This window comes from Ascaphus truei, chromosome 4, assembly GCF_040206685.1.
Source record: "Ascaphus truei isolate aAscTru1 chromosome 4, aAscTru1.hap1, whole genome shotgun sequence".
NCBI classification, from domain to species: Eukaryota; Metazoa; Chordata; class Amphibia; order Anura; family Ascaphidae; genus Ascaphus; species Ascaphus truei.
In genome coordinates this window covers 133,259,378-133,284,380 of record NC_134486.1, presented here as the reverse complement: position 1 = coordinate 133,284,380, position 25,003 = coordinate 133,259,378, and the positions used below count along the sequence as shown (strand labels likewise).

Sequence of the window (25,003 nt, the reverse complement as noted above, 5' to 3'; positions counted from 1 at the left end):
CGTCACACTCTCGCACACACTGTCACACACACACACACACTGTCACACACACACACACACACACACACACACACACACACACACACACACACACACACACACACACACACACACACACACTGTCACACTCTCACACTGTCACACTCTCACACTCTCACACTCTCACACTCTCACACACACACTGTCACACTCTCACACACACACAGTCACACTCTCACACACACTGTCACACTCTCTCACACACACACACACTGTCACACTCACACACTGTCACACTCACACACACTGTCACACTCACACACACTGTCACACTCACACACACTGTCACACACTCTCTCACACACACTGTCACACTCTCACACACACACACTGTCACACTCTCACACACACACTGTCACACTCTCTCACACACACACACACACACACACACTGTCACACTCTCTCACACTCTCACACACACACACACACACACACTGTCACACTCACACACACACTGTCACACTCACACACACACTGTCACACTCACACACTCACACACTGTCACACTCTCACACACTGTCACACTCTCACACACACACACACACTGTCACACTCTCACACTGTCACACTCACACACACTGTCACACTCACACTGTCACACTCACACACACACTGTCACACTCTCTCACACACACTGTCACACTCTCTCACACACACACACACACACACACTGTCACACTCTCACACACACTGTCACACTCACACACACACTGTCACACTCACACACACACTCTCTCACACACACACTGACAGTGTCACACTCTCACACACTGTCACACACTCACTCACACTGTCACACTCTCACACACACTGTCACACTCACACTGTCACACTCACACACACACACTGTCACACTCTCTCACACACACTGTCACACACACACACACTGTCACACTCACACACACACACACACACACACTGTCACACTCTCACACACTGTCACACACACACACACACACACACACACACACACACACACACACACACACACACACACACACACACACACACACACTGTCACACTCTCACACAGTCACACTCTCTCACAAACACACTGTCACACTCTCACACACACTGTCACACACTCACACACATGTGCCTACCTGCGGCGGCTGCGGGTTCGGCGGAGGCAGCAGGCTGTGAGCGGCTCTGAGGGGGGAGGGAGAGAGCCGGGTTGCCGAGGGAGCGAGGGGGGGAGCCGGAGTGCAGCCGGGGTGCTGGGGGGAGCGAGGGGGGCAGCCGGGGTGGTGCCGGGGGGAGCGAGGGGGGCAGCCATGATGCCGTGGGGAGCGAGGGGGGCAGCTGGGGTGGTGCCGGGGGGATTGAGGGGGGCAGCCGGGGTGGTGCCGGGGAGATTAAGGGGGGCAGCCGTGGGGGGTACCGGGAGGGGGGTACCGGGGGGAGCGAGGGGGGGAGCCGGGGTGGTGCCGGGGTGTGAGGGAGAGAGCCGGGTTGCCAGGGGGGAGCCGGAGTGCAGCCGGGGTGGTGCCGGGGGGAGCAAGGGGTGCAGCTGTGGTGCCGGGGGGAGCGAGGGGGGCAGCCGGGGTGGTGCCGGGGGGCAGCCGTGGTGCCGGGGGGAGTGAGGGGGGAGCCGGGGGTGTGAGGGAGAGAGCCGGGTTGCCGAGGAGCCAGAGGGAGGGCCAGAGTGCCGGGGAGAGGCAAAGCCCCGCCCCCGGATACTCCATCCATTCCCCTGCGGCCCGGCCTTCTAAAGCCCCACCCCCGGCATTCTCCATCCAATCCCCTGCGGCTCGGCACGTTTCTGCAGAAGCCCAACCCCTGGCAGTAAGAAAAAATACTTGCCGGGCTGCTCTGCATCCTCTTCCTCCCCGCCGCCGTGCACCGCCCACCCCCCATCCCCGTGCGCACCGCCGCCGACACAAAAAAACGGGACATTCCCGGGACAGTCAGGCAACCGGTACAGCACATGAAAAACCGGGACTGTCCCGGGAAAACCGGGACGAATGGTCACCCTAAACAGTAGTTGGCTTTGGCTGTGTCAGGGAAAGGCCCCTCATAGAAAGAAGGGGGGTTGCTTTCTAAGTTACACAGTGTATGTAATATCACCAGTGCCAGTTGCACATGGTGAACTGCCAGAGTCTGGGATAAGACAGAATCTACATTAAGAGATCTTCTGCTTGCAGGGACTAGGGTAGAAGTATACCCCTAGGGCCCAGTTAGTCCCCTGAGACACTGTAGTGGAATACTGTATGTTATAGGGGCTGCCTTAAGACAGGGACTCCTTCACCATACTCAGAGAGTGAGAGATGCTGCAGGACATTGCTTGAATGCCAGTGCAGCCTGAGTGCTAAGAGAGTATCTGACTCCATAGCAGAGACAGTTTACAAAGGATCATCCTGCTGGGGATCCCTCCCCTGGGGAGTCAGCGTGTGTATTCATTTCTGCAGAGAGCAGCGCATCGCGCCGTGGGATCACATTGCGGAGCTGCTGATTATCCAAGGATTCTCCTGGTTAGGACAATAACCAGGAAGGTAGTATGTAAAGTGCACCAACGGGCCCCAACACAGGGAAGCGCTATCCCTCATAGTCACACTCACCTTATTGTTGTGGACACTCAAGGGATAAGTGCCCAAGCACATTATTATCAAAGGGACTGAGGGTGATGTGATGATGGACATGTGGGCTGAGGGGATGGTATGCATTCAGGGTGATGCAAGGTTATTCATATGATGTAATAATGTATTGATGTTATGCAAAGAGAGTTTCATTGAAGTTACCGTTCATGCTTAGTAAATACTGTTTATTCACATGGTGTGTATTTACTGTATGGTTGTTCTGGTGAGGGCACACTCCCACCACGTTGGGATCCCTCATCAGTGGAGGCACTGCACCGAGTGTAAGTATATACCCCAGGTTCCCCGTGGCGGAAGCTCAGCCCTCCTGGTTGCCAAACAGGTACAGCACCACACTGATAAGTAGTCAGATACACCTACCCACCTCAATCTCACTTAGGGTGGGGGTAAGAGAGCTACACTTGCATCACATTATAAGCGGATTCGCGTTGTAACGGATCATATTATAACGGGGTTGAGCTGTATGTGCAAAGTGATGAGGAGACAGAAAGAAAATGCCTCTTTTATCATCATTTTAATATCGATATTAGCCTAATCAATTTTCAATAGAATTGTACTGCTGTGTACTTCTTAGCACTTAGATTTATTCTACATGTAGTGCCTTACATTTAACGACGCAATGTAAGAAAAAATTCAGTTTATAGTAGGAGTTTCAATAATACTAACATGCACAGACATAACCCATTCTTTACACATAATACAGTATGACTATATTTTCTTCCATGCAATCAATATGTTATCTCACATGGTAATTGACAACTTTTTGGACTCATTTATTTTCAAAGCAATATGCATGCCTATAATTTCTATGATTCGGATAAAATGATTTGCCTGCACAATTAGCATCCAGCTTGGACTGCATTGGGCTTTCTTCTGTGTTTTAAACAGCCTGAATAGAACACAATGGGAAAAACAATTACAACTACCTCTGCAAATCCTTTATATTTTCAAGTATAAGCAATTACTTTCCCGGCAACTCACATCTAATAACCCTATTTAATCGAGTCACTTGGATATACTTATACACTCTTCTGTTGCAATCATATACACTTGTAGCACACATTCAACAGCCAGTGGCAGTTTAAAGGGCCACACAAAATGTAAATTACAGTGTGGTATATTACTTTGAATGCAAGAGGGCGATAGCTGACCTATGAAAGGAGATCTTAACTATCCTTTAGTCTCTGCATTTATTTAAAGATAACAGATGTCCAATATAAAAATATACATGTTCATATGTGTCAATGACATACACGTCACCTAAATATCCTCTCTTCTAAACCATCAATCAAATGTAGATGATTTCAACACTTACAATTTACTATTCTTCCAAGAAAAATGTACTCAATTTAGTACACTACGTATTACCCAAAATGAGGTATGCTTAAGGCTCTAGTTCTCCAATGTTGAGGCCTGTTGGATGTTTCCATGCATGCAATAAGTTGAAATGTTATCTGTACCAGTAATGTAGAAGCTACTCAACAAGCCAAAATAAATAGTAATGATGGCTAAAAATTGCACACTATGGGGCTCAGTAAATATAGCAAAAGTGCAAAACATCTTTAGGATGCAACATAATGCCAAAAGTGGGCACAGAATGTTCTTACATTCAGTCTGAATTTAGCATGGTCCCAAATTGAAGACTGGTTAGTGTTAAGAAACCTGATTTTAGAAACTAAATAAAACTTGGTACGTCATACCCTAGTGTTGGTTTACTGGTAATAGAATAAACTCCATATCGCATAGGAATCTGAGATACTGTCTGCATACTGTATGACTGCCACTAATAAAATCTGCATATTTACCTCACCTTACCATGATATATACTATAAAGTAAGATTGCAAAAGACAAATCAGTTGATTTGAATGTCAGCGCTTTTCAACTAACAACTTTACCACTTTAGAAAGTTTGATCTATTGAATGCTAATAAATACTAATCGGTGAAAAATGTATCTTCCAAAAACAGGAACATATTTGTAACGCCCAAACTTCGACCTTTGGCAACAAATACAGCTAAAGACGTCGCATGGGTCCAAGTCTACAATCCCTTTGCTTTAATTTTACCTGCTTGTGGTCTGGGGAGTAGTTAAATGAAGCAAAAGTCATGCATTACACCACTCGCGTACTTTATGATAATAGCATGTATCAAGTACTGCTTTACATACTGTAGGCAAGTGTCTCCACTCTACATGTTCGAAAGATCTGGCAAAGATCTGGTAATCCTGGGGTGGTGTAAACCAGCAGATTTGTATCAAGTTTAAGGAACTTAAGTGAATCTGATACAGATGCCGATAGATGAATAAGAAGTACTTGTCACTGCACAGAGCGCACAATCAAATATAATGTAAAATATCTGAAGGCCCTACATTGAAAGAGAAGCATGTGTGTGGTTAAGATACCAGCAAAAGTAGGAAATCTCTGTTTACAAATAGGTACCTGTTCCATGTGACCGTGAAATCCTAATGAAATGTGATGTTTCAAAATGAGGGCATGTTTCCGGAGTGAAGAAGAAAAGGATGAGAAAAATATTCGTATTCCCTGCAATATGTCTCAGTGTTAACTGTAAATTCATATGGATCAAAGTATGGATATTCTTTGGAGTTCGGTTCACCTTGGCTCTTTGATGGCAAGTGCTTTTGGATCAGATACAATACAAGCGGCAACACAAGAGTACACCATATACAGTGGTGTAGTCGTACACTTGGGTTTTAAGCACAATCAATATAGAATATCTCTTTATCAGCCGAAGAAAGAGCCGAAGAAAGAGCAACCGCCAGACAATTCTTTGCATGACTTAATGACTTATCGCTGTACTTCTTCATGTTACAGCGACTCATTCATCCTTGCTATTTTAACATAATGTATAAGTTACATCCTCAAAACTAACAAACAAAAGCAGCAAAACCTGAGGAACGCCTCCTTTTTCAGGTATTCTCCTAAACATCAAGCAGGAATACACCAAGGGAACCCCCTGTTTATAAGAAATATATCTTTTTATGTTGAAGGCATTTGCCCTTTCCTAAAATGGCGTCCGGGCAACTTACGGACAGTGCCCTAATCCTTAAGGTGGTTAGTTAATTGGCTTGAATTGATTGAGAGAAAAAAAATCAATCTAGTTCAATAGACCAATAGCTTTGGAAACAAGGTTGTCTCCAGGGTTGTCAACACTCTGGGTTTGACCTGGGGACTACAGGTTTTGGCCACGTATCTCCAGGCTAAGGGTTTACCAGTGAAATCTCCGGGCGGTGGCATCTCCCCCTGTAGGGTCATGTCAACATGGCTCCATGACATCAAATGGAGTCATGTTGCCACATGACAACGGGGCGTCACGCTGCCATAAGGCGTCCCCTTGTCATGGCACCGTGACATTACGTGTTCATGGCAACACAGCGCCATTTGACATCACAGAGCCATGTTGAGCTTGCAGGAGGAGATGCCGTCGGAGAAGGTAAGAGAAATAAATATATAATTAAAATTAATTTAAAAAAAAGAATTTAATTGCAAATCTCCGAGTTAGCCTTCAATAGATGGTGGCAACCCTGATTGTTAGGGATGGACCGAATACCCGGAATTACCTGGAACCCGGCGTTACCGGCACATTTCCAGCTACCCGGACATTACCCGGACCCGGCAACTGAGAAGTGGGCTCGGCGCCAGGTTATACCCGGCGTCGGGTAATGTCAGGGTAGCTGAAAATCTTATTACTTACCTTTCAGCCGGCGTGGAAAATGGAGCGGAGGAGGAGCGGGCGGCAACGGAGATGGAGCAGAGTTGGGGGGAGCGGAAGAGGTGCACTGCAGAGGTGGAGTGGAGGAGGAGCGGAGGTGGGGCGAGCGGAAGAGGAGGGGAGGTCGGGAGGAAGCGGAGTAGGAGCAGGCGGGAACGGAGGTGGAGGAGAGTTAGGGGGAGCAGAAGAGGTGGAGTGGGGAGGAGGAGAAGAGGTGGGGCGGAAGAGGTGCAGAAGTGGGGATGTCGGGATCACTGCGGGGATGTCAGGGTTACAATGGGGTTACAGCGGGGATTTCGGGGTCACACTGGGGATGTCGGGGTCACAGAGGAAATGTTGGGGTCATTGCGGGGATGTCAGGTTCACAGCATCGTTGGTTCACCAGGAGAGAGGTGAGAAATTCTGCTAGAGGTGGACCGGAGGAGCGGAGGTGGGGCGAGCGGATGTCGGGATAGAGTGGAGGTCGAGCGGGAGCGGTAGTGGGGCGAGCGGCAGAGGTGGAGCGGAGGTGAGGAGGACCAGAGGTGGGGCGAGCGGAGGTCGGGAGGGAGCAGAGGTCGGGCGGGCGGGAGCGGTGGTGGAGTGAGCGGAAGAGGTGCAGAGGAGGTGAGGAGGAGCGGATGTGGGGCAAGCGGAAGAGGAGCGGATGTTGGGAGGGAGCGGAGGTCGGGTGGGTGCGGAGTTGGGGCGGGCGGGAGCAGAGGTGGAGCGGAGGAGGGTCGGGCGGGAGCAGAAGAGGAGCGGAGGTCGGGCGGAAGAGGAGCAGAGTTGCAGAGGTGGGGCGGGCAGGCGCGGAGGCTCACTGTTGGGGCAGCCGCTGAAGACACCTCCAATGCTGACAGAGGACCTCTGCTGCTTGTCCTGGATGTCGCCGCCACCCTGCAGGTAAGTGTCAAACCGGGTAGCCGGGTACCCGGCCGTGTAGAACCCTTGATTTTGGCCGGGTAACCGTTACCCGTTTTTTTTTTTTAAATCCCTACCCGGTACAACATTACTCATTGTCTCTGATGTAGAATGAATGCGGTGCTGTACTGAAAAAACAGCTAGTTGAAATACTGTACAGTACCAAAGAGAAATGTTAAGCAGTACAGCACTAATCTTTATTTATCAAATATTTTACCAGGAAGTAATATATTGACAGTTACCTCTCGTTTTCAAGCATGTCCTGGGCATAGAGTTATGATGACAACTACATGGTTACAAATACATCGTTGCATTAAGTGAACAGGGTTATACATTATATACTGTACAAGACATTGCATGTACAGTTAAAGATAATACATGTTATAGGCATATGTAACTGTTACATACCAGGTTAAAATGTGAGGCAGCTTAAGTTTTGAAAGAACTTAGATTGGTGGCGGCTCAGAGAGGTATACAATCAAATTTTAAATCCAAATCAGAAAAAGATATATGATAAACATTTTCACTTCTGGGCAGATATTTTCCATGTGGAAATTCAATGTAATCATCATCACCACTTACCTACACAAGAAGACAAGGTGGAATCCGGCACAAACCCTGGTTTGCATGTGCATCGGTAACTACCAATGGTGTTTAGGCAGTCCCCATTAGGACATACTCCTTGCAAGTAGCATTCATTAATATCTGCAAGAAAGCAAAAATGTACATCCATTGAAAGAGAAAACCATTGTTGAGTTTACATATATTTGCTCAGGCCTATTGGTTTACAAATCAGCGCTTCTACAAAAAGTTCAAACCCCTTTATGAATCAGTTGTTATTAAGATAGTATATATTCATTGAGATAGATACATTGAGAAACACATATATTTTACATCTGGGGTAGAAACATGGAGATTAAAATTGTCTATTAAAGAACAACAACTTGCCTACCATGTTCCTTTCCCTACCCTTCAGTAAATTATAGTGAATAGACAATTATATACTGTATTTTGGCCAACGTCTGCTGGTATTTCATTTGAGGGTTTTTTTTTTATAGAAGGAGATCTGTCAATAAAACATCACAAGGTATTTGGTGAAGCGAGATTCTAAATTTTAGTCTAATATCGTGTTGGCATAGTTACAGCTTATGGTATCACCTGCAGTTCTGTGCTCGTGGTTTTACTGACCCTACAGTAGGTTTTGGTCTGTGCTTTTACCTAGATACCACTGTCAGATTTCCCGTTAGGGCCGGGTCTATGGCGGCAAAAAATTCCGACCTGTGTGCTTTTGCAGACCTAATGGGAAGGTACTTAGCTCTGTCTGCTGCCTTCTTGCTGCCGCTCTGCTTCAACCTTTGGAATCCCAGTGTGAAATGATGCCGCGTGACGTGAGAAACGTGAAGTCATGATGTCGCGTTTCCATAGCAATGAGACGCCGTGCGACATCACGTTGGTGATGTCTGCGGTGTCATTTGTCGCTGGGACTCCAAAGGAGAAGCATTGCAGCAGCAAGAAGACGGCAGACAGAGCCTAGGGGCGGCAACTTTTAAAATTCGCCGCTGACTAGATATAATGTACGGTACTATCCTTCCATTGTTATTACTATAGAAATACATGTTTAGAAACAAATGCTTTTTATACATTTAAAATGACTACTCTTTGCTCACATGGAATTTATGTTTGTATGTGATTAAAAAGGAAATTTCATTTTTTTTATAATACAACTGGAAAGCATATTTTGTAAATAAATTCATTCAATTTTCTGTGGATCAAAATAAAAAGCAAAAACAATGCAATTATTTCTTAAAAACATCTCCCCTCATTTAAAAAAAAAGAAATAAAGCAGTAACTCGACATTTATTTTTCAAAAATAGCAGCTCTATTGTTTGTATACGCTTTATTTCATATACATATACTGTACATAGCTCTGTAATCCACAGAGGGCCCACAAATTAATAACATGAAAATTAATAACATGAAAACGTTACAAAACAATGAGTAGATTACATACATAGATGTATGTCAGCCACAAGAATGCTCACTGTACTAAGGCCCATTGCAGATGCTGAACCATGAAATCATAAAGGCCTTGTCTTCTTCAAACTTCAAGCTCTTCAAACTTCTTCTAACTCTGACAAGATCCAGTCAATATCTGTTTAATTCAACACTGCTTAAAATAAAAACTGAGGGCACAGCTGACAGGTGGGTACATGGCTATTTCCAGATGCACATCCTGGGAAAAGATCAGGGAAAGTATGCCAGATGGGATCCATTTACTATTTTAAGGGCAGAGATAAAAGGCATATGTAGTGTTTCCCAAAATATAGATGTAGTGAATACCAGTAGGCAAGGAATAGAAGTGGAATTATAACATTGTCGTTTAAATTAAAACCAGACATATGTCTACCGAGTTCAATCTCTGCTATATTCCAGCTGGTTGAGATACTCATTCTCTACATCAAGGCTCTTCAACTAGTTTTCATAAGGGGGCAGATCACCCAAAAACTTAGAAGTAGAAGGGTCACAAGCTTATTCCAGTGTCATTTTATATACATTTAAAGACGTATAAATTACTATTTCAACATTTTGCAAGCATTTTTAACATCGTACCAAATATATTGACGTTACCTTAACTCAGTGGTGCGCAAACTGGGGGGGGGGGCATGAGATTTTTTTTGGGGGGGGGAGGGGGTACAACGGGCGGTTGCAGAGGTCCCGCACTCTTCCCCAAGGCATTTAAATTAAATGCCAGGGGACTGCGCGAGGCCTCTGCAACCTCTACTTACCGAGTTTCAGCCAGCTCAGGATGGCGTCATTTGATGCTGTGTTGCCATGGGAACGTCACACGACCCCGCAACGTCATTTGACACCGAACTGAGGTAAGGGAGGGGGTGCGAGAATGGAGGAGAGCAGGCAGGGGGGCGCAGAAAGAAAAGTTTGCATTCCCCTGCCTTAACGTACGTGTATGTTTCAGTGTTAAAAACTGCACTTAGCTGGCCAAGGAACTACAGTAGTATGAAATGAGTGTGGGCAGAGAGTCTAAGGACCACATCAAGGCCCTTCACGGGCACGTTGAAGAGCCCTGCTCCACATGTATTTATATTGGTTTAGAATGGCAAACAGCTGTTATCAGATAAATCTTTTGTTTTCTACCTTTATGCTCATTTAATTATTGTGCTCTATTGTAAGGATTACTGTCCCCCATTTGGGCTGAATTATGTTTTTTTAAATCTTTTTTTTTAAGTTGGATTCAAATTCTTGTTGAATGTATTCTCTGGAAGTAAGGCTAAAATTATAATTTGGAGGACTCTGCCAAAAGACTGTAATATTCCATCAAATTAAAAGATGTTTACAAATAAATACCTGGGGAAATGTCAGGAGGTATGAGAAACGTGTGGATATTTGTATTCAATTCATGTATTTGGGCATCAAGAAGACAACGTTATCAATATTTAACTAACTTTACAGCTTGTATCAATAAATTAAATAAACTACACAAAATTATAGATTTATAAAATGGTTATTTACTAATCGACAATAGCTATTTGCTATTATTAATGGTCAATCACTTGGGGCGCATGTACTAACATGATCTTTGAAATGGTTTATTGCATGAAACGTGTAGTGGTAAAAAAAAGTACAAACCTTGATAACATTTGTGTGGTATTTCTGAAGGATGTTATGTGATTACTTGCATACTGTATGACGCATAGTTGGTGGTCTGAAATAACTTGTGAGGCATTGTGTCGTGTTTTGTACATGACTGATGCATTTTTAATTAAAATAGCATGTGTATTTTTTTTCATGACCAGCATTAGTAAACATCAGTTCCCATACTGGGAAAATATTACATTTGATTAATGTGTATAATATAACACTTGTGTGTTGCCCCCCCCCCCCCCCAATGTATATATATATATATATTGAGCACTTTTAATTCTGCGCTACCAACATAAACATACTTTTTGATATTTGCCAGGTTCAACTTTGCATATGATTTTGACGCTTTTCAATCATTTGTTTGGTGGACATCTACTATATTATTTAGTGAATCCTATTTACATCTGTACGTCATGCGCATCCCATTTATTTGCACCAGTATATTTGACTAGAATAAGTTTATGGAGCCTCACATTGAGAATAAAAAGACCAGTATAGTACATAGAGACTCCCAAGACCATATAATGCATGATGTCCGTGAGCCAATTTAATGCCAAATATTCCAATTGCGACACATAGGCATACAAAAGTATGTATTTCTTAATAAAATATATTATAAATAAATCAAATAACAAATAAGTAAATTCATTATCTTCACATGTTACAGAAATTCAGCAAAGCCAGAAAACACTGAAAGTGAACATTCATAAAAATGGGCAGCATAGCAAAACATAGACCAAACTAAATAAGTACAATCATACTGTTTTTAACCATGCAACCTGGCAAAGGTTGAATACAAAGAATAGTCTGCATTCTGGAAGAATCATCCAATGCGAAAGAATGGCTGCCAAGTTCGCTTTCAAGGAGACATCTGTGGGACTCAGAAGCTCAGGTCAATGTGATCCAGTCGAAGAAGAAAAATGCCTGGATTAGCTCAGTAATGCATTTATGAAAACAGAAACTCAGTAGTCTGTCGATTCCTTTACAATAGAAGTACTGTATATGTGTAAACTGCAACATTATGTCATGTGGATGCTGAATGAGGCTGTGCTTATAGTGACAGCGACGCATCGTCGCCCGAAAACAAATGTATTGCCGCCGTCGCGTGCGCTTATAGTAAGCGCGATGCAGCAACGCGAAATTTGGAAGCTGGTCAAATTTGAATTTTCAGAGGCTGTCGCCACATGTGACAGCCTCTGAACCAATCAATGACCTGGTCGCCCACGACATCGCCGCAAAGCAAATTACAACTTTCACTAGCGGCGATGGGTGACGTCACCCGTTGCGTCGCGCGCATTATAAGCGCGGCTAATGCTGCAAGGAGCAAAGTTGTGCATGTCAATGGAAATAACAAGTGTGAGCCACTCAGAGGAAAAAGTACAGGTCACAATCAGTGTTCATTAATCAAGTCATCATAAAACAGAATTATACAACATTTTCCCAGAGTTACTTTTCTCAGCAGATTGTTTACATTTAAGCTCGTCAAGACAAACAGTTCATTTTTTTTTATATATTTTTTTTTATGGCAGAAATTGAACAATTTTTGAATAAAAAAGCCCAGCAACCAAATTAAAAAACAAACAAACATTATTCCATTCAATTGGAATTTTTCTTTGAAAAATATTGTGCTGTTTTTAAGAATGAGACTGTTTATTCAATAATCCCTAGAATGGCTACTAACACGACCGTATCAAATAGGAGTTTCTTTCATTCGAGAGCCCTGCATACACCAAATAACCCTTGTTCTGACAACAGGCACTGGAAAGACATAGAAATGTGAGCCAGCAGGATCACAGTGAAATGCAGACAGAATGTTGTCTTGGAATTTTAAACCACAATTTGGCCAGGGTTAATACTTGTTCCCTTTATACATACATATGGTATAGACCTACATGGCTGCACCCCATTTAACAAATATGAGAATCAAAGGACATGACTATACTCACAAAAACAAAGCTGTTTATGGGCAGGCAGTTCAAAACGATGAGAAAACCTATGGTACTAAGCAGAATAAGGTAAAGGTTTTGTATATAATCGATGTAAGATGGGTAAGTAAGTATGCAGTAATGGAGAATGTTAAATATATTCGTAAGGAAGGTGCGTGGAGCTGTAAACACCATCATAAAAGTATTAATGTGATGTTTTGAAGTAAAAGTTCAAACACTATGTATAAATGGATCTCCAGACTTCTTCAGTGAGAGCTTTAAAACACATGACTTCTCTGGGTGATGAAGAGTAGTATATTGGCTTGCAGAGAAAAAGCACTGTCAACGTAGTTTGCCAGCTTTCAGGAAAATCTCAGGAATAGTTTGGATTACTGAAAAGATTATGGTGTCATATTCCAGGAAGTGAACCTTTAAGTGGCATTCTTGAGAACCACTTCCTTTCCATTCAAGGAAGAAAGCAAGAGGCCAAGCACTGATTATTACCGCTTGGGGCATGTCTTACTTAAGAGTCATCCACTTAGATAAACTGTACATGGTTATAAAAAAAAAGAAAGCACTTCTGATAATGCAGTTCTAGTATAATTTGGGAAGTCAATTTGTCAGAATAATATGGTCAAGTGGATTAACTGTAATTTCGAAGATCAATAAACCTTGCAAATCTTCCCTTTTCCCAAGGTAATTTCATATGAAGTTCATGACATAAGGGAGGTTCAGCTCTGCGATTAACTAAATTCAAACTTATGTTTAGCTGTGAGTCATAATGCTGACAAACATGAAACATAGAACTTCAATCATTAAATTGTTGTAATCCATGGCGTGATAACCTTATGCGAAAGTGTGCCACCATGGTATATTGAGCCAGAATATAAATGTAAGTCAGTTCAAATAATTTTAATGATGGTCAAAATAGTAGAAATGGTCTGCTGTCGTCTGGATCGGAGACATCACTTTTATAATGGCCATATGAAAGCTATTTTCCACCATCCAGGTGATCAGTGAGTGATACTGCTGGCAGATGTAAACTGGAGTTTAACATGGTAAAGACTTGAGCATGATGAATTTCCAAGGGCTCGACTGCTGAAGGCAGTTGTATTATTTTTAGAAATTGAGTCCCTTCACAGAACAAGACCATATACTGTATTACAAACAACTGAGGAAAACGTGACTGAGTGGTTTCCTATTTAAGGGTTTGATTATTTTCACGGAGACTCTTGTCACTTTTATGATGAGTTAACAAGGGATAGGAAGTAGTAAGACTTTGTTTTCATCATCAAATTCGTAAGGGAAGGTGTCTTTGTTCAGCATTCATCTTGGTTCTATTAAATAATTACATAGTTACATAGTAGATGAGGATGAAAAAAGGCATGTCCATCAAGTTCAACCTATGCTACATTTAGACAACAGATACGTTATCCTATATTTGTACTTACAGTATATTTATCCAGAGGAAGGCAAACAAAAAACTCCAGTGACATATCATCTAATCTCATGAGGCAAAATAAATTCCTTCCTGACACCAAATAATGTAATAAATAGTAATCAGATTACTCCCTGGATCAACATCCTTCCCATTTTTACTTATTTGGTATATCCTTTCCTTTCTAAAAAAAATGTCCAACCTTTTTTTTAAAGAGGTCTATTGTAGCTGCCATCACAGTCTCCATTGGTAATGAGTTCCACATAGTAACTGCCCTTACTGTAAAGAACCATTTCCTTTGTTGCTGGTGAAATCTCCTTTCCTCCAACTTTAAGGTATGACCCTGTGCCTTTTGTACTACCCTTGGTATAAATAGTTATTTTGAAAGCTCTTTATTTTGTACCTGAATATATTTGTATATAGTTATCATATCCCCTCTTAGATGCCTCTTTACTAATGTAAACAAATCTAATTTAGCTAGCCACCCCTCATAAATAGGATTATCCATCTCCTTTATTAATTTGGTGGCTCTTCTCTGCACTCTCTCTAGTTCCATAATGTGTTTTCTATGGAGTGGTACCCAAAACTGCACTCCATATTCAAGGTGTGGTTTTACTAATGCTTTATAGAGGGGCATAATTATGTTTACTTCCCTTTAATCCATTACCGTTTAATGCAAGATAAGATCTTGTTAGCCTTTCCAGCTACTGCATGACTTTGGGCACTATTGCTAATTGAAATCTAAAGAAATTAACAGGTGCAACAGAGAATGGGATGTATATGACTTTGTACAGTATGCAGTGGCAGATTTCCCATTAGGCCCGATAGAGCCGGGCCTAAGGCTGTCAAATTTTGGGGCGGCATGTGCAATCAGAAATTGCTGCCTGCGTATGCGCGATCGGTGCTTGCCGTCCACACATGCACAATTGGCGCTTGCCGTCCACACATGCACAATTGGCGCTTGTCAGCCGCTTGTGCGCATGCATGATCGGCAAGTGCCGATCGTCATGCACATGAGCATCTGGCAAGCGCCAATCGCACATGCGCAGGCTGCAAGCACCGAATGCACATACGTGGCCGGCAACGTGACGTTACATGGCGTGAATTAACGGCGCAGCGCTGGAGGATGATGGCGGCACCAGGTAAGATCCTAAGGGTGGCATTTTTTAAAATCCACCACTGACAGTATGTGTTACAATATTTAGCAATGGAGAGGTTAAGTACAATTGTATTCTAAAGCAGTTCGTATTCCAAATGAAAACAGATAAAGGCCTCCTTAATAAAGACACAATGTATTTATTTTCATCATGGTATTTTCAAACTGATGATAAATGGTTTATTACAAAGTAGTTTCCTGCGCAAGTAGAAGTGCATCTGCTCCTTATTATGGAGTAGAACATAAGTAACTTCTTGATTGTCTAAAGTATAGCAGGATGAGATGAATTAAAAGGAGCAGTCCAAGCAATATCCTACATGTGTGGTTTTTAAAAATAAATAAATCAGTTCTGTAGTATTAGATAATACTTACTACTTTTTTTAATTTAAAAATGTAACTCAATGCCATTTTTAATTAGTTTTAATACACTGCGCATCCTTTGATTTCTATAGCAGGCTTTAGCCCACCTCCCCAGCAGTGCAAGATCTTTGTAACACTTTCCTGTTTGTAATAATTTGTTGCCAATATTCCCAGCAGTTTGAGCAGCAAACTGTAACAATAAATAATGTTATCTTAGTAATAATAAGGATACATTGTAGCTGCTGAGTTACACTGACTGATTTGAAACTGAAAGGCAGCCATTTAGTGAACCCGGGAAAGCAGGATCATTGTTCATTGATCACATAGATTTGCAGCTTAGGTAGTTAGTTTTCAATAAAGGTAACCAAAGGTTGCATATATTAAAACATTTTTTTTAACTGCCTGAATTGACTCTTTAAGACAGCAGAAAGTTACAATGTATCCTTATCTACCAAGGGATACATCATTTTTACAAAGATGCACATTACAAGGTTCTTTGCTACTGGGAAAAAACATTCAGAAAAAAATTTTGGTGAACAATTTTATGTGATTTATTTACTTTTTACCTTTTGTTTAAAGCAGCAGACTCTCCAATATTGAATTGTCTGCATCATATTTTCTCAATGGTACTCATTAAAGCAGCAAAACATGTGCTACATCTTTATTTCCCCTTTTTTTCTTTAATGTAGGATTGAAGCAGGGGGTCTCCAGAGCTGAACCCCATTAATTTCAGCTCCGGGGACACCCTGCTTCATGAGGCAATCTGCACCTAGCCAGCTAAGATTCTCATCCAATTTTTGTTTCGGAGTATATCTCTGATTTTGTGCAGTGCTTGTTGGCTACAGCTGGAATAAAAAAACTCTTTATTCAACTGTTTGTCCTGTCTAGTGCCTTGATCCTTGGGTTAAGTTCTGGCAGACAGATTTTTTGGTGGCACAGCGGTGGGATCACCTGGCGGTCCGAATACTCATCGGTATTCTGAAATTAGTAGTTGTTGAATCGCAAGATCGCAGAACAAAACATTTCAGGCACTCTGCGCAGTCAGTGCGCCCCTCACCCCCCCCACCCCCATGTAGCCAGTTAGTTGACGAGTGACGCAAACTGAATCATGGCGTCCTACTTCAATGCCTGATCCAAGGAACAACTCCGGAAGAGCAGGGTTTGGAGACAAAATCCATGTGCAAGAAGGACATGATCACAGACCTTGTTTAGTTGGGAGCCCCACTGCTGTCAGACACTGAAGCTGAGAAGAGACAAGCGAGAGGTCCCACCAGCCAGACAATTGCATTCATCCAATACCAACTCCGGGGAAGGGGCCCACTCCGATGTGGCGATCTCCAACTCTGATCCTGTCAACCAGATCACCACCATATTTGCTGCCCAGCTCCAGCTGGTGGTCCTGCAGTTGCTGACCGCCCAGATGACCACCTCTGCCCGACCTTCATCTCCACGTCCAGCAACAGCTTTGCACGCTTTGATCTGGAGAAGGATGACATCGACGGGTTTCTGCCATCCTTTGAGCACCAGCGTTTTATGCATCAGCTACCAGAGTAGCACTGGGTACATTTTCTGGGCCCACAGCTCAGTTGCAAGGCAGCGGTTGCCCACCAAGAGCTGGACTGGGAGAATGCCATGAATTACACCATTGTAAAGGACCTGCTGTCCAGGTTATGAGATCACCCAGAGACTTACAGGGTGCAGTACCGTACCCTGGACAAGACACCCCATGACTCTCCCACTGACTTTGCCACATGGTTAGCCCACTGCACTAACCAATGGGAAGCTGGGTATGAAGTGAGCTCTATTCAGGGCTTATTAGACCTGATAGTGAAAGAGCAATTTTTGCTAAAAGGCATAATGAAGTCTGCGAGTGGGTCACAGACCGAAAACCCTCAACCTTCCAGCTGACTGCCAAGATGGCTGATGACTTCATGGTGGCCCGACCCCAGCCTCGCCAATCATGCTGTCTATCCCAGTCACTGGCACCCCAGTCTCTGCCCATAGCCACCCCAGCGCTCCAAGCCTCTGCTCCAGCCAGGAGATCGGCCACAACACTGCCAGCTCCTGATCACGACCGACTTTGTCCACGAGCTGCGGTGCTATGGCTGCAACCACATCAGGCACCGGAGGCGGGACTGCCCACTGCTCCTTGGTCCAGCGGACCCCACTCCTCATCCTGGCATCCCATCTCCTAAGTGATGGCTGGCATTTCAGCCCTGGCCACCCCACTGGTGATCCAGATGCCCAGCAGCGAGCCCCAGCAAGGCACCATGATCAATGGGCTGTACAGCATATGCCTAGACAGCCTGCACCCAGAGATGGGTGGCATGCAAACTGGCATGGTCCCTTGTCTGGTACCACAACTCCAGAGGACCTCGACTTTTTACACTGATACCAGGTATCCTGGTGAGAGGTAAAACAAAAGAAGTAGAGCACCATCAACAACTGGAGTCAGGAGGGGATCCAAATAACAAATTCTTTATTGGAGTAAAAGCACAGGAACACCTCCTACGCGTTTCGAACAAAGGTTCTTTATCAAGGTTCTCCTGTGCTTTTACTCCAATAAAGAATTTGTTATTTGGATCCCCTCCTGACTCCAGTCGTTGATGGTGCTCTACTTCTTTCGTTTTACCTTGGATTTATCAGCAGCAGCAGCACATCATCCACTACAAGGAGGTGTCCGTGAGTAATCTTGGCTATTATGCCTTACTAGCCCCCAATGAAATTGTTTGTGGTGAGTCTCTCATGCACTTTCAGTTTTCAGGGAACTATGGCTTTACCTTAATCAGGACTAACTCACTTCATGGCATACACCTCCCTATGTCTTGGGATTAATGATTATTTTGCAGCGGGGTATTTGAGCATTCCAACAAACCTTCTTGCTACTATTGTATCCTGGTGAGAGGAAGACTCTGGCGCCCCAGTTGGCCTCAATTTTGGGGCTCAAACGAGGATGGGTCTTGCCCTAGAGCTCTCGGTTTAGAGGGCCAGGTCTGATAGTAAAGGACCACTAAAATAAAGGTTAAGCCTGGTCCCTAGGCCCTGACACCCTTCCCTCGGGCTCATCTGGCTATCAGACCTCTGGGCTGTCCTGTTGTTACATGTCTGGTAGCCCCTTGCATCCTATGTAAAAATGTATTATTTATTCCTGTGTGTAAAGAAACTGCAAGCTTAAAAATGTTTTTAAAGCATAGCCAAGGTCTCTGAACATGCAGGATTGAGAAACCCTTTGTTCAGCCCACATCTGGAGGAATGGCTATTGCTGTGACTGGAGGGGGCTGGATTTGTACTAAGGCCTGGGAACTATGAGTCTGAAGGTAGGGCCATTGTTCAGCTCAGACTCTGTCATCCATCTCCCCAGGAGGTATCTAGCTGAATCTGGACCCTGAGGTTTTAGTGTAAGCCCCAACTGACTCAGGTCTCAGAAGTTAGTTAGTTTGAATCTCCCACAGCCCTGATTTGTCTATGTAGCTTTCTCTGTGATTGTCCCACATAGCATCCGTTCTCTGATTGAACCACGTCGCTCTGATTGGTTGGCAGCTCTCCATAGAGATGGAGGTCAAGATCTATGTAAAGAGTTCCCAATCTCACTTCGAGCTGATTCTGATCCTGATCTGAATCCAAAGTAGTGTGCGCTGAGGCTCTGCCAGAAAACTAGGCTGGGAGCCTATTTGAACAGTGATTTTGATCTGCCGTGAATTGCACCAGAGAGGTCTGGACGGTCTCTATCCCCTGTGGCAGGATGACCGTGGTTAGTGAGGAGACAACACAATTCTTCCGGTGAAATAATATGCTGGTGGTTTTATTTGTCCAAAAATATAACAAAACAATGGGTGTTCTGTCCCTTTAAGTAAATCAAAACATAAACCAAAAACCTATCTCCGTTAGGGGAACTAACTAAACAAAAGTGCAGTCTATCTACCTGGCTGTCTAACTAAACTAGACCAGACCAACAACATTCAGTAACACCACTTGGCTCCTTACCTGAGAGCTTTATTCCCCTCGGGACAGCATAAATATGAGCAGCCTGTGTCTGTCTGTCAGCTCTCTCTGTCCTCTCTCAGTGTCTGAGAGAGACTGCTGCTGCAGAGGCTTTTCCTCTTCTTCATTTAAAAGCAGGTGAGCTTACTTAATTAGGATCACCTGTGGACTGCTTAATCAGTGGGGTTAACTCCTCGCATACTGGAAAGCAGGCATCCTGCCACCTCAAACAAACAAAAGACAGGGGTGCCCAATGCTACCTCCAATTGACAAAGCATATAGAGTAATAAGTATAAAGTTTAAATACTTCAATAATAATAATATTTACTTGGTTATTTAGTTAAACCCTTTGGCCAAAGTGTCATAAGCCTGCATACCAAACGTCAAGGTATAACCAAATTAATGCAGGTCCTAACACTAAAACTGTGAACCCTTCCTTCTACCTCTATATGAGGGGAAGCAACCACAGTGAGTCCTGTCCATTCAGCAAAATGCCAGAACCTCCCAAGTTAAAAAGTTGGGGAGGTGTGATCTCTGGGAGGAGTGACCACTTACCTCCAAATGACTATTACCAGTCAGGAACGAAATTAACACACACATTCCCAGCACGCTCAAACTCCAAAACCCACCACATTATATATATATTTATGTCAAAAGGAGTGCTACTGAGCGTGTCCAATGCATAGAAACAAAAGACAGGGGTGCCCAATGCTACTTCCAATTGACAAAGCATATAGAGTATGCCACCTCCTACTAATGTGTACAGAGTCTATGACTGTCACACCCCACAGGAGTGGAAGCAAGCCCTGGGAAAACCTTTAATATGGCGCTCAGCACCTAGCCAGCTAGGATTCCTCTCGTATGCCCCATTTTTTGTGAATATAGTTCTGATTTTGTGTTCTGTGCTGTGCTTGCTGGCTCCGGCTAGAATAAAAAATGTTTTTATTGAACTGCTTTGTCCTGTCTGGTGCCTTGATCCCTGGGTTAAGTTCTGGTCTACATTGAGAGACCCTTCTTAAAGTAAATGTGATTTCCCCCATTACTGCCTTGTTGCGCCTTATTGCTCTTTGAATGGGGGCTGCTGCATAATATCGTTTTATGGATTTCCCACCCTGACACATTAATAGGTACGATACCAGCTGCTACAGCTGCAGCTGCCGATTTTAGACCATTTGCCATGGAAAATCTGTGGCTATCTCGCAGTAACGCTGCAAGATTTCTGCAGCCAGACTAATGACCCATCGGATTAACACAGTGGGGGTCGCTGCATTTTAATGGGACTCATGCTGTGTGAATCCTACCGGGCTGCGAGTCCCATTCAAATGCAGGGACCCCCGCTATGTTATTCCGATGGGCCATTACAGCCAGCTGTGGACCATCTCACGAGTCACTGCGAGATAGCAACAGATTTTCCCAGGCAAGTGGTCTAATACCGGCAGCTGCACACGTGTATTTAGGGGGGTTTGTCCCTTTATCTAAAAATGTATTATGGCCATAGAATATTAGAGATTATGGCCCTTTTTGAATATGCTGTGAAGCTGCCTCTCCATTCTGGAAAAGATATTAGCCCAGTTCATTTAAGTGTTGCTGACCTCTTTTCCTGCAACTTCATAATTTATTGACATGGGGTCCATATAATGAATTGGCAAAAAAAAAAATCTTCAAATATTGTTAAATTATTAACTTAATGTCAACATGGAGCTTGCTAATGCAAACTACAGCTGACACAGTATCACTTCATTAGCAGAAAACAGCACACAGGTTGATTGATATGTAAGTAAAGTTCACTTGGCATTTACACAAAAAATGTAACATACACTATCTGGCAAATTTGTAATATTGGCACTCAGTGACAGTTAGGCCAACATAATGTGAGATAATGTAGCTTTACAGAAAAACAAGAAATATGTACATGTAGTCCTCGCTTACCGACGTTCTGGATACCGACGAATGCCTTATCCAACGCCGTACAATGCTGTCCGCCGGACGCATTATCCCACACCAGACATGCTTATCCGGCGGTCACCACCGCCAATTATCATGGGACCTGCAATCCGACGGTCCGTTAACCGACGGTGGTTTGCAGGACGTATTCCGTTGGAAAAGCGACTCACAGAGATCCAATAGAACACGTTAACCAACAATGTCGCTGGAGTGGTTAGTGATGCTGTGCAGAGTAATACATTGCTGGTCCCATGAACAGATGGATTGCTTTAAGCAGTTTTCGAAACTCATGTGGAATAGCTACACTTAGTAAATATACACAGTAGTAAATAAAACTGAATCCTGCATTGCTGGCTATGTCCTGATTCCAAATTACTTAAGGCAAGCCAATTTTAAGTCCCAGTACATTAGTACTTTACAATAATGCAGTTTTCCAGGGACTCAGTGGCCCTGATTCTGTAAAGTGCTGATAGCACCAATTCAAAGTCAATTGAAGTCAACATAGTTCCGGATCTGCACTAAATGCATGTTAAACAATAAAGGCCATTGTTACTATACAATTCAAATCATACTAAAGCTATGCTTATAGGGCCGGCGATGTGATGGCGACGGTGATGTCACACTGCGGTCGCTGGAAAAATCAAATTGAGATGACTTCCAGAGGTCGTGACCAATCCGTTGTGCCGCGCTTACTAGAAGTGCACGCAACGGCAGCAATGCATTTGTATTGACGCGACATCGCGTCTGTCGCTGGCGCTATAAGCGCAGCCTAACTGAAGAGAGGATATCTGACATATAGCTCATTCAACACATGGGTGCTATGAATTTAGACAATATCGGGGAAGACAGAAATGTTCCCTTTGTACCTGTAAAATATATGAAAATATTCAGTATTTTAATAATTTGGCATACCAGAGGTTCATTTGAGTTGCAAATTGCTTCTTAAAGAAACAAGGTATTGTTTTATGGCAGGTCAGGCCATTGACCCTGCCTGGTTTTCTGTGTTTGTCTAGGAGTGAGGTTATCTGGGGAAAAAGCCTGGTTTTGAAAGTAGAGTGATTTAAAACCTAGATTCACAGCTTTAGTTTTGAAAAAACTTAGACTGGTGGCGGCAGTGAGAGTCTCCGGTAGACTGTTCCAGTTGTGGGATGCACTGTAAGCGAAAGAGGAGAGGCCGAATAATTTGTTGAACCTTGGGACCATGAACAGTCTTTTGGATTCAGATCTCAGATGATAAGTGCTGCATGTGGTAGGGGTTAGGAGCTTGTTCAGATAGATGGGTAGCTTGCCCAGAAAGTATTTGAAGGCAAGACAGGAGAGATGAACTTTGCACCTAGACTCAAATGATGACCAACCTATTCATTGAGCATTTCGCAGTGATGTGTGTTTTAATTGCATTGGAGGACAAAGCGGCATATTGAGTTGTAGAGGGTACCAAGTTTGCCAAGGTGAGTTTGGGGTGCCATGCCACATGCTGTCCCCCTAGTCTATAATTGGCATCAGCATCTGCTGTGTCATGCACTATTTCTGACCAGCAGACTTAGGGAGGATTTGTTCCTATATACTGTAGTACACCTGGTTTGGCATAGGTTTTGTATGACAGGGTATCAATGTGCAACCTAACTGTTAAATGGGAGTCAAACCATATGCCTAAATATTTGAAACTAGTAACAGGGGCTAGGATAGTATTAGAGTTGGTTGTGATCTGTAGCTCCTTCATTTGAAGCTTTAGAAATGTAGTCTTGGTCCCAAATACCATTGTTACAGTCTTGTCAGTGTTATGAAACAGTTTTTTTTAATAGGAAATCCAATTTTCAAGCCTCAAAAATTCAGACTGAAGTACATGTCCAAGGTCAGAGAGGTTAGGGCTGTGTGCATATAAGATTGTGTCATCCGCATACATGTGTATTGAGGCTCCCTTACAAGCTGAAGGAAGATCATTAATGAACACTGAGAAGAGTAGGGGCCTTTGCAAAATCGAGGAATATTGTACCAGTAAATTGTCCGAGTCCCAGTTTCATTCCACACTGGATCTCATTGCAAACAAGGTAGTTACCATGGAGTGTTTGGGGCAAAAGCCATGACTTTGGATAGTATTGGGAGAAGAGAGATTGGCCGGTAGTTTGAGACAGTGTTGTTGTCCCCACTTTTGGAGTTTGGGACAACTCTGGCAGTTTTCCAGGTCTTAGGGTTACAGTCTGAAGACAATATAGAGTTGATTAGGGAAGCAAGCGGTTTGGCATTAGCTGGGACACCATGTCGTAGGAACTTAGATTGCAGTAAGTCAGGTCCACATTGGCTGCTTAGTTTTAATTTGAGGAGCGCTTGTGTAATCTCCTCTTCAGATACTGGGACAAATTGAAAACTGTGTTCAGTGTTGGGAGAGGGTGGGACTATAGCGGTACTCCCAGAATGAGGTTCATGTATGTAGTTCAGGTTGCATTTCGCTAATAAGTTAGTAGCACGCCCCACAAAGTATTCATTGAATGCATTTGCAATGTCAGTGGGATTTGCCAGGGTTATATCTCCCTTAATTAATGATATTACATGGTTGTTGATGGCTAGAAGGCTGGAATATATTGTTGATAACCTTTCAGAAGATAGATGGATTTTATTCATTCTGATGAAGATTGTCAGAGTAATATTGTGTTTTTACATGCCTTGTTTGCCTTCTGCACATATTCCGCAGGCATCTGTAGTAATTAAGATCCTTAGTAGTGCCAGTTACTTTGTAGGTTTTCCACAAAGCATCCCTAAGATGGTAGAGCGCTATAAAGTCGGTTGCAACCCACAGAAGGTGGGCCCCACTCATTCTGCGTAGTGGAGCATGGGTATCACAGAGTTTTAAGAACTCGGATTGGAAATAGTCGAGTGCAGAATCGGGGTCTGGAATTAAGTCGATTCTGTACCAAGAGCAGCTGGTAAAATCTGCCAGAAACTGTTGTGGGTTAAAGTTTCTAAATGTTCTAGTGAGGAGAACTTTAGGGCTTGATTGGGCTGATCTGATTTTCCTTACACAGTATACTATTGCATGGTTACTGAAAATGTCAGGTAGGATGCCAGAGGATTGGATTCTGCTTGGATTAGAAGAGAGAATCCAGTCTAGCAAGGAGGTTGTGAGATTTCAGGTTTGTCCGTGTGGGTTGGGAAATCAGTTACGTTAGGTTAAGTGACTTGAGTTGTATCTGGATTTTGTTGATTTTAGGGTCGAGACAATTGTAGTTGAAATCCCCAAGAATCAGCTCACTCTTCTCGTTCTGAGAGGAAATTGAGCC

At 43.5% G+C, this 25,003-nt stretch overlaps 1 protein-coding gene across 6 annotated transcripts in view; it reads right to left on the bottom strand.

Moving 5' to 3' along the window:
* Nucleotides 1–25,003, bottom strand: part of LTBP1 (latent transforming growth factor beta binding protein 1) — a 415,460-nt gene that overhangs the window by 111,596 nt on the left and 278,861 nt on the right. For all 6 annotated transcript variants that reach the window (XM_075596619.1, XM_075596618.1, XM_075596617.1 and 3 more), the window contains one exon: nt 7,847–7,969. In XM_075596619.1, the coding sequence (XP_075452734.1) occupies nt 7,847–7,969 (123 nt within the window). The remainder of the gene's footprint in view (nt 1–7,846; nt 7,970–25,003) is intronic.